Source organism: Ictalurus punctatus, chromosome 19 (genome assembly GCF_001660625.3).
Source record: "Ictalurus punctatus breed USDA103 chromosome 19, Coco_2.0, whole genome shotgun sequence".
Taxonomy (NCBI): domain Eukaryota; kingdom Metazoa; phylum Chordata; class Actinopteri; order Siluriformes; family Ictaluridae; genus Ictalurus; species Ictalurus punctatus.
In genome coordinates, this window is record NC_030434.2 from 8,641,315 (window position 1) to 8,658,526 (window position 17,212).

General features: G+C 40.1%; 1 protein-coding gene across 8 annotated transcripts in view; it reads right to left on the bottom strand.

Annotated features, from left to right (window-relative positions):
* The window catches only part of LOC108279672 (synapsin-3), a 124,757-nt gene that overhangs the window by 16,599 nt on the left and 90,946 nt on the right, over positions 1-17,212 (bottom strand). For all 8 annotated transcript variants that reach the window (XM_047162315.2, XM_047162314.2, XM_047162317.2 and 5 more), the window contains 4 exons: positions 8,655-8,717; positions 2,404-2,546; positions 434-508; positions 100-202 (listed from right to left, as the gene is read on the bottom strand). In XM_047162315.2, coding sequence (XP_047018271.1) covers positions 100-202; positions 434-508; positions 2,404-2,546; positions 8,655-8,717 — 384 coding nt within the window. The remainder of the gene's footprint in view (positions 1-99; positions 203-433; positions 509-2,403; positions 2,547-8,654; positions 8,718-17,212) is intronic.

Consider the following 17,212-nt stretch of genomic DNA (forward strand, 5'->3'; position numbering starts at 1 on the left):
ATAACAGATATGAACTTCACACTGGAACATGTGCTTTCAAATGTCCCTGGAGTCCTGTGTGCTGTTTTGACGTTTATAATGTTTATGTATGCGATGTACCTCTATAATATAATCCTTGCCATCTTTTCCATGTACAGCCTTCACAGCGCAGATATCCAAGCCTCCAAACATCTCAGCGCACGAGTCCACCCACAGACGATACCTAAAAAAATCCGAGGCCATTAGAAACACCGATGACCCTTTTTTTTTTTTTGAATACGAGAACTACATAAAGCAAACCGATCAACAAACTTTCCTTATCCACATATGATTCGTTCAGTTACTTAATCAACTGTCCCGTCTATTATTCAGCATCTTTATTTATTTGTCTGACTGTTCATCTATAGTATATGCACATTCTATATATACTTCATCATCAGATACACAGACACACCTATCTGTCATGGCGATCTGCTCCAGCATAGCAGACCCGGTGTTGGCCTTCCAGTTACCTGAAATGGAGGTTCTCCTACAAAGAGACAAAACAGAAAGGGGTCAAAAAAACAACAAGGTAAAGTAAACCGTGGATAAAGTTGTCATCACTCCTTAAGTCTTTTTTTTTTTTGCTCCCAAACCTTGAGAAATTCTAAACCTGCTTTCAACAAGGCCATGGATCATACTGACAAGCACTAAAGGAAACTGGTGTGGAAGTGAGCAGAAGATAAGTGATTGATTGCAGGGTCTTTTAGTGGGCTTATTGTTCGGTTTAGTTCAAAGCCAGAAGGGTGTTGCTCATGCTTTCTTTTTTGGTATGTTTAAAACAGGAAGAGGCACTGATGTGTGGCTGGACATTGTTTATTTGAGCAGATGAGTGTTTTCGCTCTTTCTCCGCACTTTCCCTCGCTTCCTGACACACACGGGGGAATGGTACGCATTTATGCCAATCATGAAATCAGTGGTCGTCATAGCAACATAAGGAGCGCTTTTAACGCGTAAATGACTGGACAGTCTGCTTACTTACGGCGGGCGAAAACATTATTCCATTAAATCTGATCGAGACACAAGTCTTCTTTCAGTGTTTAATCACTTGATAACTGCTTTATGATCTTCTCACACGATTGTGCCATGGATCATGGGCAGGATGTCATCTTCTTCTTTAAGGACACCCTTCAGTATCAAACACAACTCACACCTAGGCTTTTAAAATAAGGTAAACACTCATCCTAAAACAGCTAGCGAACAAATGCCATTTAAGGCCTTCTTAGATTTAACCCTTTAAGTTAACCCGAGGATCACATTTTTTTCTTCTTCGAAATCTACAAACACAAATATTTCTGTTAATCATGACAGTAAAGGAAATGGTGACACATTCCTTCCTCACAGCTCCAGGGTTCGATCCGGTGCGGAGCTTTTCACGATCTTCCAAGTTGTCTGGTTTCCTCCAACTGTCCAAAATCGTGCGTGTAGGTGGATTGGCTAGATGAAATTGCCCCTAGGTGCCCAAATTGCCCAACCTCGCACCGAGCGTTCCCGGGATAGGCTCCAGATCCACAACGACGCAAACCAGGCTACGGTGCTTATTAAAGATGACTGAATGTCTTAGACCTTTTAAGAATAATAAAAAAAAAGTATACATTTCTATGTTCGGTTTTGATCACTGCCTTTAAAAGGTTCTTAACTGTCTCCTGAAACTCTGTAGAAGACAACAGATTGTCTTGCGTGTATGAAATCACAACACTGTGCATGTAGATCATAATGGTCAATTGTGTAACACATGACCAGCACATGACTGACGGTAAATCATAGGGCATTTACGGCTTTGAGCATGTTGTTGTACAGTAGGTGCGCTGAACTGGAAAACTACAGGCAGCTTCAACGGGTAACACTTAAAGCAATCAGCAAGAGAGCGAGACTGGGAAGGGAATGTGTGTAGGAAAGCAACTGTCCAGTGCCACACCGCTGGCGACTCTGGGTGATGAGGCTAGCCACATAATAGTTAGGACAGGCCCATGGAGACGCCACTGTTTCCCCTTGGAGGATGCCACAGCAGGGCGCAGCGCTGGGAGAGTAGCGTCCTGTGTTACGGCAGTGCAGTGAGTCTATCATGCTTATTCGGTAAACGCGTGGTGTACCATTTCTCATGGTCATGCACTGACACACAGTTATCTGAGTATCTGTCTCTATAAAGTCTGAGGTTTCATACCTCAAGCTAATTTTAAATGTACTTACGTCCTAAGCTATACTTTCATAGGTGTGTTTTGTTGTGAACTTGTTCCGCACTGAATGAACACACATAATAAGATAGAATGTGAAAGAAATATATATCAAAACAGGACTGAAGTGCAGGGAAACACCACCATGACATACACACACACACACACACACACGCGTAAACACCTACAAAGTTAATAAACCCGTCCTTACATGTACGCTTTGTAGTTGTTGCCAATTTTCTGGATCCGGATGTCGTACTTGGAGTCGACAAAAGGCTCTGCGGTTGCGTACGTTTTGGCGAGAGCCACCACGCTGGTGATGTCCTGGAAGTCGGTCGAATTCTCCAGCTTAATCTACCACGCATAGGAAACATAAGCGGAGGCTCATTTGTAGCTATTGTACGTACACAAGGACACAACAAGGCAGCTGGAAAGCAGAGCTAGTAAAAGCGTCAAACCATAAAAGAATAAAATACAGCACAAATATGCATAATAGCTGCTGACGTATGAAACTAAGGGAAATAGTAATAACTAGAGCTTGTAGAATGAAACTGTGCTGGAAGAGAATACTGCAATCATGGGGAGGTCAAATATGTTCAAAGCAATATTTAAAGAAAAAAAAAAAAAAAAAAAACAGCTAAAATTTTGTCCTAGGATGCCACACACATAAAAATCCCACAAGGAAAGGAAACTAAAAAGCTTCAAAATGGAAGACTGGAAGAGCTGTAAATAAGGCAGATCATTAATGTATTTTTAAAGCGAACCACTTTAACACCTTCAACTTAAGGCGTTCATTAACTATAGCTGTTACAAATATTAACTTCATCAGAACGGTCAGCACTACATGGAGTAAATCAACCACACCTTCTTATTTCATCGCAGAGATCTTTTAAAATGTGGTTACATATCTGACATTTTCCTGAATATACTCTCCTGAGAAACACACCGCAATGACTAAAAATACACCGCAATGACTAAAACAGAGCGATGTTAGATGCAACCCCTTTGGAGGATTTCCCTCCCTCGCTGTTGTTTCTGCAGTGTTCTTATCTCACGATCGGGTCACCGGGGTCGAGCACGGTCACGTGCGCTACAAAGAATGAGAAGGATGTGGTCAGGTAATGGGTGCTTTGTGTAGCAATATACTGTCCATTCCTATTTTATTCAGCCTTCTCTATTATAAATAGAAAGGGCTTTAGAGCATAATTTTTAAAAAAATAATTATTAAACAAATGAATTCAAATAGTGATTCAAAGCGTTCTTAAGTTGAGGTGAGAAATCTTTATCATCACGTGACAGAATTCATGTAATTTTCTGATTATAAAGAGCATTCGGACAGGCCGGATGAAGAACAAACAAAAGAAATAATATTATAATAAATAATAAAAAAGAAAAAGATTCATATGTGGTTTGCAGTTGCATCATGCACTGTTGCATAAACCTGGGATTTGGATTGGATGATTGGATAATTGTCTAATCTGACTCTTCTAGAGTGTTCTGAGATGGAAATTCCCTGAACCTCCCTGCCATCAGGGACATTTGGACTGAGATCATAAAAGTTAGAAATCCACACCCTCCATCCCTGTCTGACAAATGTAAACAGAACTTAGTGTACACACACACACACACACACACACACACACACACACACACACACACACACACCATCTGCAGGCATGTATGGAGGTGTAGACTAACTGTGCATTCAAATTACCCATGACAATATTGTGTACCAAAATGTGTACTAAATATATAAGTATTATATTATATTTATTATAAACATGGAAAAGCACTGTGTGGAATATTGTCATAGTTGAGCTCGAGCAGTGTTTTTGATTCTGAAGGTTATAGTCTTTGTCATGACAAGTGAAATAAACTGTATATAGAGTAGTAGGTTATATACAGTATAGTTCAGTACGTGCAGGATTTTGCAGAGGGGTTTTTTTCTGTGACTGTTGCGGCCAAAAACTCTTTATTTTGCTGCGGCTTTTTTCAAAATTTGCGATGCAACTCCAAAAATGGAGTTGTGCTCTTTTCAGTTGAAAACTACTTGAACTGGCGAAATCACAATTTGCACCAATGTTTTTTTCCCCCCCGGTGATGTCCGTACTCATGTTCGACGCACGTGACGTGAACCGAAGAGGCCTTTTATCTGAATGCGCGTCGTGATGATGTCACATGACGCGTCTTGGTCCGAATCTGCGGAAAATCTGCGGTGATTCCGAAAAATTGCAAGCTCCTCCGAATATCGCGGAGTTTGCTCGATTTTGCGTTCATTTATGCGATCGCAAAATCCTGGCTGCCCGCTATACAAAACTCCTCCTCTTTATGGCAAACACCACTTTATGGGTTGAGCCACACGGTAACGTGAATATTTTCAAAACTTGGAAAGACTCCATATTCTCGGCAGTCTGAAGAATTTACCACCTATGAAACTTTTGAAAATACCCACTTTACCGTACCACGTTTCCCTGTGACTTACAAGCTCTGAGGCAGAAGGTCTCATACAGAGCATTCGAGGGAAAGCTTGGAAGCGTTACTATGGGAACGTATAGCATACGCTTGCAGCAGAATGTTGATATTCAGTGTTTTGAAGGTGCTGCAGATAAGCTGCATGAAAACAGAAGAAAAACAGAAGAGCGACTGTTCATAGTCACTGATAAAGGACGTGGTCGTAGTGTCAGCAAGAACCGGTTACAGTGCATCAACCCTTCATTATGAAGACAAATATACAGTACAAAAGGCCTTTAAATGCAAAAGGCTTAGGCACAAAAAATGCATTAAAATGAATGAACATAAGAAAAAAATATATATACATTTTTTTGTTTTTTTAGCAGTAAACAGGAATAAACTAAACAAAGTCAATATTTGGTGTGCCAACCCTTTGCTTTTTTTAAAAACAAATTTGTGCAGTTTTATAAGTAAATTGGCTGGTAAGTTTCATAGTGTATCTTGGAGAATCTGCCACAGTACTTCTGGAATCTTTGACGTTCCACATTAGTTTTGTTTTTGTTTGTTTTGTTGTTTTTTTTGCAGGGAAAGCCCAACAGCCTTCTTTATGTTTACTATATTTAAAACGTTTAAAATTTTTCTGTAACATTACATTTTTGGTCGGAAATATTCCGTTTTTTTTTCGTACAGAAAATGCAGAATGCAAAAATACTGTATATTTGAGAGTTCAGTCAGGCAAAAAAAAAGCATAGCCACTGACCTACCGACACGGAAAAATGTCAGACTGGTCTCTTCCAGGACGACAATTTCCTCATTCACAAAAGACAACTGGTCACTGAATGGTTTGATGAGTGTGAAAATGCTGTCAATGATATGCTATTGCCTTCACAGTAACTTAATCTCAGCATGAAATTAATCAGAAACCAATATGAGGTTTTGGACCAATTTGGACCATCTGAAGGAATCTCTTTTGTGTTCATTACAGGTTCTTCAGTGCCTTCAGTACAGTTCCAGAGACTTATAAAATCAGGTGTCAAGGTGTGTTGAAGCTGTTGTAGTGACTCTCATCCACAAGACCTTCAGACATTTTAGGTTGCAAATATTATCATCCTGGGAGAGGCAACACCAAAGAAGGAGGACTCATTTCTATCTGGATTCATATCATATCAGGATAGAAATGTTTCATAATAGGATAAAGGTGAGCAACGAGAATGACTTTGTATTGATTCTCTCTAATCTAAATGGCCAAGTGGACCAAGTTCATGCAGGCAAAATATAGATATACACATATCATACACATACAAAGATATATACGGTACATTTATAAATTACTGTACACTGGGGTCAGAGAGTTGGATTAGACTGAGGTTAAAAACAGACCTAAAACAGGTGTTTAATGGATTTGTTATAATGGGAAGTGTGATTTACGATTATTTTTTGTGAGGTGTCTGAATGAAGTTGTACTTCATTACGCTCTGGCCCGCCATGGCGGTTTCCTCACGGCACTAGTGGAGTTTTCCCATGTAGTCATTTCCAAGCTGAATACTAATAACAAACTCATGGGTGTAACCTATAAAAGGTCCCTGCTACATTATACTCATCCTCGTTCCCATTCTCATCTTGCTGAGGAAGCTTAAGTCACTGAGAAGCGCCCACAAACACTTAAGAAAATTGTTATCGTAAAATCTGCACCACGAAGTCGAGCACTTACATAGATTTGACACAATTTTAGCATAATGTCAAATGCATGATTCACAGGCTATTGAAGAACTGCTGCCTTCTGTATAACCTCCCCCTTTGAGGCAGGAAGACACAGAAATAATTGTGACTATAAGGCCCACTAGGCGAAAGAAGGCAAGCTTGATCAAAGGAAAAACAACAACTGACAGAGGCCAACCTTGGAGCACAGTGCTGATAGACCACCAATGGCACATTCAGACAGTCAGGGTGAAACCCCAGGACATGGCACAGCAGCATTTAATGCGCTGAAAGCTGGCATCATGGCTGCCAAAACTAAAGCTTGATCCTCCACCTAATGCAACCGATTAAATGCCTGACCCATCGACCCAAGCAAGTGGCTGGGCTAGTACACTACTACTATTAAGAAGATTTCGTACACATTTCCAAGCACAGGGAAGCTTTGACCCCGTATAAGAGCGAGCTTAATAGCGTCAACAACCGGTGCGGAAACTATAGCTCTGAAATCAGTCCCGTTAGTAGAGAGACCGTTGGCTTCACTAGAGGTACAAATGGATAAAGCATTGAGGGCAAATCCATACTGTGGATATAAAAGAACGCTTAACACACTGGTTTGTTACTGTAGTGTAACTTGTATCAGTAACACCATTTGCTCTTGGACATCAAGGAGATAATGCCCAAGACGGGATATTCAATTGCTCCAAGCCACAGCAACAGGGCATGAGAAATCATTGGGTGTATTGACAGAAATGAGAAGGCAAGTCCAGCTTGCGCAAATGCCATTGTCAGAAATTCATAAAAACACTTTGCTACACGTGCTGCTGGTGCATGGGCAGGTCCTTGGCACACGGGCTCAGGAGGAACTGGATGAGCGCCTCTTCTCGATCACGAATTAAGCATATCGGACAAGTGAGAGCCCTTCAAGTATGGTCAAACTATTTCTAAAGAAGTAGGTTTTACACACTGACCAAACCACCGAAACACGTCGCACCAGTAGTGCGGGAGAATTCTAGCCTCAGTCAAAGGTGGGCAGGTTTTACAACTCTGCAGCTCAAAAAATTGGAGGTCAATAACATCATGTCAGTTGTTACCAGCTAAAAGAGCCTTAATATGGCATTGTGAGACATTGTGAGATGTATACTCACTGTCAATAACATCAGTTCAACGGCTACCGAGTACACTGTCCAGTAAGAATTATTTACAGTTCTTCCGTGTACCATGGCAGAACACAGAAGTCTGCACACAGAGACGCAAAGCCAATCGGACATATTGACTGCACAAGTGCTAGAGAATGTACACAAGCCAGAAAGCCTTGCAGATTTTTTCACAAAATTTTCCAGATTTCTAAAAAAAGGACATGCAACCTGCCAGATTCTAAATTTCAAAGACCTAAGTGTCTTCATAAAAAACCTTCAGAAGCTTACAGAAGGCAGATGTGATGCGAGCGAACGGTGAACAAACACGGCTGGTTTGTGACCATAGATATAAAGGATACATAATTACAGTTGCTGTAAAACACGGATGATTTCCCCGCTCCCAAATCAGGAAGACCGGAAGGTTTTATTAATTTCTATTTTTCTTTTAACGTGAAGTCTACCTATATTATACCCCCGGAAACACTGGAAAAGCAGGGCTGCCGAAAAAAGAAGTCCATTTTTTATTTTTTATTTTTTCACAAATTGTAACAACGAAAAGCAATTTGCAGTACAGAACTTCATTCAACTCCTGAACCAGATTCCCTGTAGACCTTTCTATCTTCTGTCTAAAGTGACTAACCACAGAGAAGAATGAATGAGATTCATACTCGGGCCCTTCAATCTCGACATTTTTTTGTCTTGTTTCTGAGATCAAAGTCCTGATGCACACATCTAGTCTCAACATGAAGCTTTCTGGAGAACAAAAACCCACCAAAACAAACAAAAACCAGCAAACAGCGCACCTCCTATTTGTATCTCTATTTATATTAATTCAGAACACACTATCTGTTCAAATCAAGGCATGTATTTACATCCAGTTACATTCCTAGTAAGGAAGTAGAAAGGTACGTTATAGTGTATGCATTAGAGCTCTATGATCTTACTAGGAATGTAACTGAATGTAAATACATGAATACATATATGGAGGTTCGATATCAGTTTAATATTAGCACTTTAGGAACCGCTAGTTCCAGGAAAGTGGACTAGTGATCCACCAAGCAGGTGGATCTGTAACCTACCTTTCTCCACTCTAGATGCTAAGACCAAATAAGGAATGAGGTCTAGATCCATCCTGTGCTTTGAATCTGAGCTTCCGTTAAAGACTCATAATCCTTACCTTTCCCATGCCTGCATAGGCGTGCCCCATCTTTACTACAACTGGAAATGTCGGAGTGGGCATCTGTGGGGAAAAAGACCATACACACACATCAGAGAAGAGTGTAAACTGTAATTAGACAATGTTTTAACCAGAGTTTACTGTAATGCATTCAACGATATGAGCTGCTAAGCTGCATGGTTCAAGCCAGTCACTGTCCTCTGAGCTCATAGTCATAAGCATTACCACAGTACCCTGGTTCAGTGGTCTTACTCCCTCTCATACACACACACACACACACAATCTATAATGGTAATCGGTATGTCTATTTGGAGACTTTATTATATACTTCTGCATCTCCACCACACACCAGTCCTAAAGCCAGAAATACCTCCGCACAATTTGGAGAAACTCATGACTCCACTGATGAATGAAGCCATTGAAGGAACCCAAAAAAAAAAAAAAAAAAAAAAAAAAAAAAAGGCTGGTGTTTAGGTAGTGAGGTATTTTGGGAAGAATGTCGGTTTTATCATGACACAAAAAGAAAAGTTTTCCTGGAAAAGGGATGGACAGACCGCAAAGTTTGGGATGGGTGTTGGAGAAAGGAGAAGGATTGCATCTAATGCAATCGGAATAAAAGTACAACATCAATAACATTCAGTATGACTGTTAGTAAAAACAAAGCAGCTGGAATGATCAATCTGCCGTCGTGTCGGGGACCTTTAAGACGCCAACCATAAAGTACACTCTAGTGATTCCGCCCAGATGTCTTAATCCCCAGACGAAGTAGAAATCAGACAGATGTCTCTACTCCTACTGTAATCATACTGTATACCTGATTGTTATCTCCATTGAACAGTTTATTTTGAGAAGTGATAATAGAATTATAGGAGGGAATTCTTGGCTGGACGGCCTCTGCTTTGCTCTTAATGCCCATAAGGCATACGCAAAAAACTGAGCTGGATGGAGAAAAATGGGAAGATGACGAGGTGTAAAAATGCAAACACGGAGAACAAATTGAAGACGTAGGAAGAGATATAGAAGGCATATTGTTCGTCTTTTCGACCTACTGCTCATGTGAGACGTTTGGAGGAGAGCACAAACTTCCCTCTCCTATAGGGGTCGATCTACAGATTCAGTCATGTGAATGAAGGGTTAGTAACGTGAAACATTTTAAATTAAAACTGAATTTAAAAAAAAAAAAAGAAGTTGTAACTAAACATCGACAAAAGCATTACAGATACATTCAAATCTTTTGATGCTTTTTCACAATTTTAGGCAATTTCAGACAACTCCCTGAATTTTGCCAATATCAGAATTGGAAATATAAAGAAATAAAAGGACGGAATTGATCCATATATACTCATATACAAACACATTACAATGTATAAATGGATCACCGCTACTTGGTTGTTGTGAATGAAGGAATGAATGAATGAATGAATGAATGAATGTCTGCTGCCCCCCCCCATTAATTTGGATGCCTTTCTGTGGACTTCTGAATTTATTCTGCTGCTACCCTCATGAGTTACATCGTCAATAAAGATGAGTGAGAATGTTCCAGAAGCAGCCACGCGATCCCAAGCCATGGCGCTACCTCCACCATGTTTCACAGAAGAGCTTGTACGTTTCGGATCATGAGCAGATCCTTTCTTTCTCCACACTTTGTCCTTTCCATCACTTTGCTAGAGGTTCATCTCGGTTCCAGAACTTTTTCTCTATATTTCTTTGGGAATTCCAATCTGGCTTTCTGATTCTTCCTGCTGATGAGTGGACTGCATCTTGTGGTGTGGCTTCTATAATTCTGCTCTCGAAGTCTTCTTCAAACAGTGGATTGTGGTTCTGTACCTTCACCCCTGCCTTGTGGAGGATGTTGGTGATGTCACTGACTGTTGTTTTTGGGGGTTTTCTTCACAGCTCTCACAATGTTTCTGTCATCAGCTGTCGTGGTTTTCCTTGGCCGATCCATTCATCATCTGTTTCTCAATACACCAGAGGTTTCTATCTTTTTCAGGACATTCCAAATTGCTACATTAGCTATGCCCAATGTTTGTGGAATGCCTCTGATTGATTTTCCATCTTGTCTCAGCTTCAAAACGGCTTGCTTTTCTCCGATAGACAGCTCTATGATCTTCTTGCTGGTTTATCCTTTTTAACAACAAGCGCAGTCTTCACAGGTGAAACTGAAGGCTCAAACCAAGAGTAGATGTTCAGAGCGATTTATTGTTTAAACATTCAATCTAACAAGACACGCCTGGGTCAGAAGAAACACCTGTCAGTCACATCTTCAGATATTTTTGCTCGCCTACAAATTGGGTGGTCCGATACAAAACGTGCCATGTTCTATGTCGATTAACACGTCGACATATAAATATCAGGAAATAAAAGCTGAAATTCTAAACTCACTTCTCATGTTCATATTTTTATCTCAAACCCGAACGTCTTCAGTCTACAGCAAAAACAAATGAACTGGCCTTGCCGTTCCAATAGTTTTGGAGGGGACTGTATGACAAAATGTTGAAGGACATCTACTCATAATAATAATACTTCGTACTGGGCGAATATTTATAAGTGGGGGAAAATACAGTGTAGTTGAATGTGTGTAAATAGTATTGACATATTTTCCATTTTTTAAAATGAGTATATACATTTTAAAAAAGTACATCCATCCATCCATCCATCTTCTATACCGCTTATCCTTTTCAGGGTCACGGGGAACCTGGAGCCTATCCCAGGACAGCGTGCCAGTCCATTAAAAAAGTACATTTCAGCTTAATTTCTTAATGTTTAAAAGACAACAGGAAAAAAGTGTAAATATCCATAAATAAATGTATGTATTTTTACGTTTCAGTGTAAGTTCAGGGGTTTGACTGTGGGACATGCAATAGAGAAGAGCATATTAACAATATTTTATTGCATTATTCTGTAAGGGTATTTATTTCTGTATGCCCATTTAGATATTATTGTGGAAGGGCAGTGTTTTGCACCACTGCTGTAAGAACACCACACATACATCAAACACACAATTACATCATAACCGCCCTTGATTGGCTAGTGTCAAACTAATTGACATAGGACTGAGGAAGGTTTAATGCTTTAGCGCTGCAGTGTTAACATTCACTTCCTTTATCTTCTGAAGTCAACTTAACCGTTAATCGGTATAAACAAAAATGCACTGTTCTGTTCAGACAGACTTATACCCCCCCTCAACACAGACACACCCACACACGTAAGTATACACACACACGAACCATTTCATCTGTCTTAACAGTGTTAAAGTCCAGCACACACACAAAAAACAGAGAGAGAGAGAGAGAGAGAAAGAGAGAAAGGGGTGAACCAGAGCATAACAGGATACTCCTGCTGAGAATATGAGTGACGCACTACACCCACAGAAATAATATCTACAGATTTCCATCTCCATTTGCTTGCATTCCTCTCAGAATTCCTGTGGCCCTGACGACAGTTGCAGGGTGAGCACCACTTCCCTGCCTCCGGGAGCCGGAATGCTCCGGAACAAATAATGCGGTGGAAAAGTCTGGAATGTCTCGCACCAAAGTTAGAATGATGTCGGAAGTGGTAGAGACGAATCAGTGTTTCACTGTTTCGACGTTTTGCTAATTTGTTCGAGAACGAGTAAAATAACTGAATGGTTCAGCCCACTGATATATCTATATAGAAAGTAAAAAAATAAGCACAAATACGAAAAATATTCCCAACAGACTTTGAACTGCCTGCACCGTGTTAAAAGTATTTCCACGGCTTCCTTTATGTCTGCTTGCACACCAGGACTTTTGTGTTTGAGAAAATGAACAACTGTCTGGAAAGATTTTAAACCCCCCCCCCCCCATTTTCACACCAATAACTCAAGCTATACAGTAATGGTGGGGCACAAAAGCAGCTATCCAGTTTATGCGGTGACTGACGTCACGAGTCTGGGTTCTGTTTTACGGAGTGATTTTCCGTCATTTGCAGTAAACTGTGCAGACATAGCAAGCTCTGAGTGTGTTCCAGCAACTGTTCCGCCTTCCCAAATCAAACAACCTACACCTAAAGACCATGCACGGGTGTGTGTGTGTGTGGGTGTGTGCGGGAAGTGTACCGAGTTAAGAGAAGGAGTAATAGAGAGACAGACAGTGGATCCAGTAGGTTATATTTCTGACTCACTTCCCTAATGCTGAAACACCTCTGTGTGACATTCCAAGTACTCAAAAAAGCGGCCCATTGATTGCAGCAAAGAGGTAAACACTTACACATTTCAGACACGCATGGCTGGAATCTCCTAAACGCTGGTAGTAAAAGTGACAGTTGACGTAAATCATAAGACAAATGAGATTATACTTAGTTATACAGCTTCAAGTGTCCTTCTCGTTAAAGTAGAAGAATCACATTGAAAGAAAACGGAACTCATATCAGGACAGGATTCATACTTCATCTACTACATGACAAGAGCAGATATACTACTAGGAAGCAGATCTTCCGGAAAACCTGTTTTCTCACGGATTAGTTTTATTTATTTATTTTTCACTTTGACATTTTGAACATGCCTAGTAGTTAAGGCTCTAGGTTCGGCACTGCAGCGCCAAACCGCCGGCGTTGAACATTTCCAGAAGGCCTTTAACCCTCTCCAGGGTGCTTTATCATGGCTAGCCCTGTGCTCTGACCCCAGCTTCCTAACATGCTGGGCTGAGCGAAGAAAAAATTCCAATGTACTGTAAGGTATATGTGAGAAATAAAGGCTTCTAATATGCTTGTCTTAGTTTCAGTACCAAAGAACTATCAGAGCATTATATATATATATATATATATAAAAAAAGAGTTCTGTTTTCAAGCTATATTCAGTGGTAGAATGCTGGCGTATCAATGACTTGGCTGATGTACTCCACTTTATCCCCAATTGTGCTCAGTTGCTATTCTTGTGGTCAGAAATTAATATGCCTGTACTAAAATGGTGCTGTATCACTTAGCACAGTGCCAGAATTGTATCTGACTGCAAGTTCCGACCCACTGCCATTTGAATTCCCAGACCGTCCGGCCTATTTCCTTAAACCTGCATTGCGACTGAATTGACTTGTGACCTTGTGGAACCCCAGCATACCAGTCCCAGAGGCAAGACCTGTCTTTAGGGTCTGTAAGTACACCTCTAGGTGGCCCTGCAAGCCCAGCTACACATACATATTGCTGCGAACCCTACCAGCCTGGCTCCACCATACTGTCCCACCTTAATTCCAATTATGAACTCTCACTTTATAACAATTGCTAACTTCCTAAATGTAACATACAGCATGCCTCTAAGCATGCTTCAGCATTTTTGAAAAAAAATGATCATTTATCTGCAAATCTTAATGCACAGTTACTTTATATTTGATGAAAACAATAAAATATTCATGCATGTGCAAAAGTTTGGCCACCCTTCCAGTTGGAAAATCTCCAGAACTTACTTTACTCATTAGGCCTTAATTGACTTATTAGGACTTGCTACTCAGATCAAGAATTTTCATTAGGTATAGAAAACTTGTGCTAACACTCAACAACAATGGGCTTCTCTCAACAGTTGACTGAGGATTGTGAATTGAAGCTAAGTGATGCCTACAAAGCAGAAAAAGTCTATAAAAACAAATCACGATGCATCCAGCTCAGGATTTCCACCGTCTGAAGTGTCATGAAGAAGTGGCAGTTAAGGGGAACTGTGGGAATCAAGGCAAAATCTGGGAATACAAAGCAAAATTCTGAAATGACATTAAGGTTAAGCTGGAACAGGAGTGATGGTGCATTGTTTTACTGTGCAGTGTTGCTTGCACAAACTTGATCTGCATGGAAGAGTCATCAGAAGGAAACCTTATCCGTCACCTCATCACAAACGCGAGTGTCTGATGCATGCGAAACAATATCGAGATAAGCCAGAGGCATTCTGAAAACTAGTGCTGTGGACTGATGAAGTAAAAAAAAATAGAACTCTTAGGCCACACTCACAAAAAAATATGTCTGAAGCATCTTTTCAATTCAAAAATCAAGAACATATGCAATTTGGCCAAGGTTGCCCAAACTTTTGCATACAACTGTACTGATATCATTGCAAATCTATAACAACTGGTAATGCTGTAAATGTAACACAGTACGTCTCTGCTTATGCTTCAAAATGTATGCTTAGAGTTTTATTATAGTTTAATCCCTTTCTTTAGCCTTGTTCCAACTATTGTCTCTAATTTGGACGTCAACCTTTTCTATCCACTGTGATCATAAGCCATTGTTCCATGGTTCCTTTGTTTCTTGTCCTTGTTGTTCTGATTTTTCTCCGGTTTTGCTCCAGGTGTGATCGTCTGGTCTCTGATGATGGAAATGAACTCGATAACCTTGTCTGCTAAGAAACCGGCCTAATGTACTGACTAGGAGTATTGGCCTAATTCTAATAAACACGTGTTAAATACGCACGTGTGTCCTACACCTCTGTCGGTCATGCTTCTGTTACCGTCCCTCTTATATACCGCAAGCTGTTAATACTTTTACTACAGATCCTTGCGTAGTGTGAGATTCTTACATAAGCTGGAAAATGGTTTAGTCTGGCTGATTAAAACCATAACTTATAAGGAGATATGCTCTAACAATCAACTTCTTATAACCGACTTTGCTTTTCAAATCCCATGTCGTGCGGTCTACTAGGAAAATTCCGCAAATCCAGCACCAGAGGGTGAGGCAGTCTTCTGTCCACATGCCCTATCCATTCATTCTTTACGATCTCTTTACTTTTATTATGCAATGTGCCTATAAACCATCACGACTGCCCAGTAGCCTGATGGCAGACAGAAATGAAAGTCCACTAAGAAGATGAAAGTCCACTATAAAGGAAATGGGTGTTGCATGAGAATCTAGAAAGATATTAACCTTTTCCCCAGAAATCACTCAGGACATTCAGGAAATGTCTACATGGCTCCTTTCAACTCTTCAGGAAGTCTAAATTTAATGCTTGGCATGGCTTTAATTAGGCTTGCTCCCTGTGTCCTAGCAGAAGTTGGGAAAGTGCTACAATGCTGATCTGAACTTCTAATAATAGTTACCCAAATAATTTCAAACTAAGCAAATTCTCATGATTCCTTGATTTGAAAAGACTTGAAGAGATCAAGATTATGACTCTGGTGTTTGAAATAGTACCGATTAGGTACTATTTCCGATTAGGTACTATTACCGTTTTCATTTTACTCATTACCAAAAAAAAAAAAAAAAAAAAAAGGAATCAGGTGATTGTATTAATAATAGAAATTTAAATATAAAAATAAATATTTTTTTATGTATAGGTGGAACTGTGGTGTTTTTGCATTGTTTAATAAAATAAACCACAAAATAAATAAAGTACTCAGTCCATAATGAGTCGTCGCAATGTATTGTAATAATTCATTCATAGTCTTTTAGACTTCGCTAACATTGAGTAACTCGGCGTATTATCTGAGCAGTGCAAAATTATCTTAAGAGGTGTCTTTGCTTTTAGTTCTCATCAATGTGTAGCCTTTGAAGTCGGTACCTTATGAGTATGTTCACATTCATTTCACCAAAGGGAGGAAATAACAAACGAGGTCTATAAACCGTGAGTGCGATGTCACACTTTTCCCAGACTGGTCTAACTACCTAAGGCCTTTAACAGGACTAATAACCTGTTGCAGTGACTACACAGGACTCTGTTCTCATCTGGCTTTCATTATGATCCATACTGGAAACGGGTGTGAGGAAGAGACGTGCTTTATTTTCAGGTCTGAGAGAGTCCTAAGTGGAATATTCCTGATAAATGATGTGACGAGTTCTGGCGGATGGAGAAAAAGCTATTGCCGGAATACCTGCAATTATTTTCTCTACTCATCAAAGAAATGAATCGAGAACAGATGCTACGACGCTAATCTGCTAATCAATACTGACCAGTCACCGCAATGAATAAATAAATGAAGTTAGTATAAGCCAGATGACTAAGCGACCCAAAAATGTCTACTGACTAATACTGGAAAGGCTCTAAGGTGTTAAAGCTTCCAGCCATGTGGAAACAGGTGGTTTAGTGATTTGGTTTAATAACAGTGAGCATGAAGTGCTACTTCTTTACCTTTGATCAGTACAGCTACTCAGAAGTGGTGACCCCTTCAGAGTTAAGTACAAGTCCAGACATCATGGCCTATTTTTGGGGCTCACTTTGCTGTGGGTTTTGTGTACGGTGTCCTGCCAAGACGTGTATAGTAGTCTTAATATGACTAAACCATATTTTGTATAGATTTTGCAGTCATATGAAGGGGCTCCGGTGAAACAGCACTGCTGAAACACATTCCATTCCGTCTAAGACCAAACATTATATACAGTCAGACTCTAGTGGTGTTATTTGAGCCTGTATTTATGTTTAAAATGAATTTTGAAATGGTATAAGACAATGATATCTAGGGAGGTTGTTAAGTAAGAGTAACCATAAGCATTCGAAATGCTGGACAGAGGTGGGAGAAATTGGGCTTTCGTAATTCATGAAGTGTTTTCAAACACGGGGGAAATTAAAAGAGTAACATTGCCACCTCAGAGTCCCCGGTTCGATCCTGAGTTCTGGTTTAAATGTG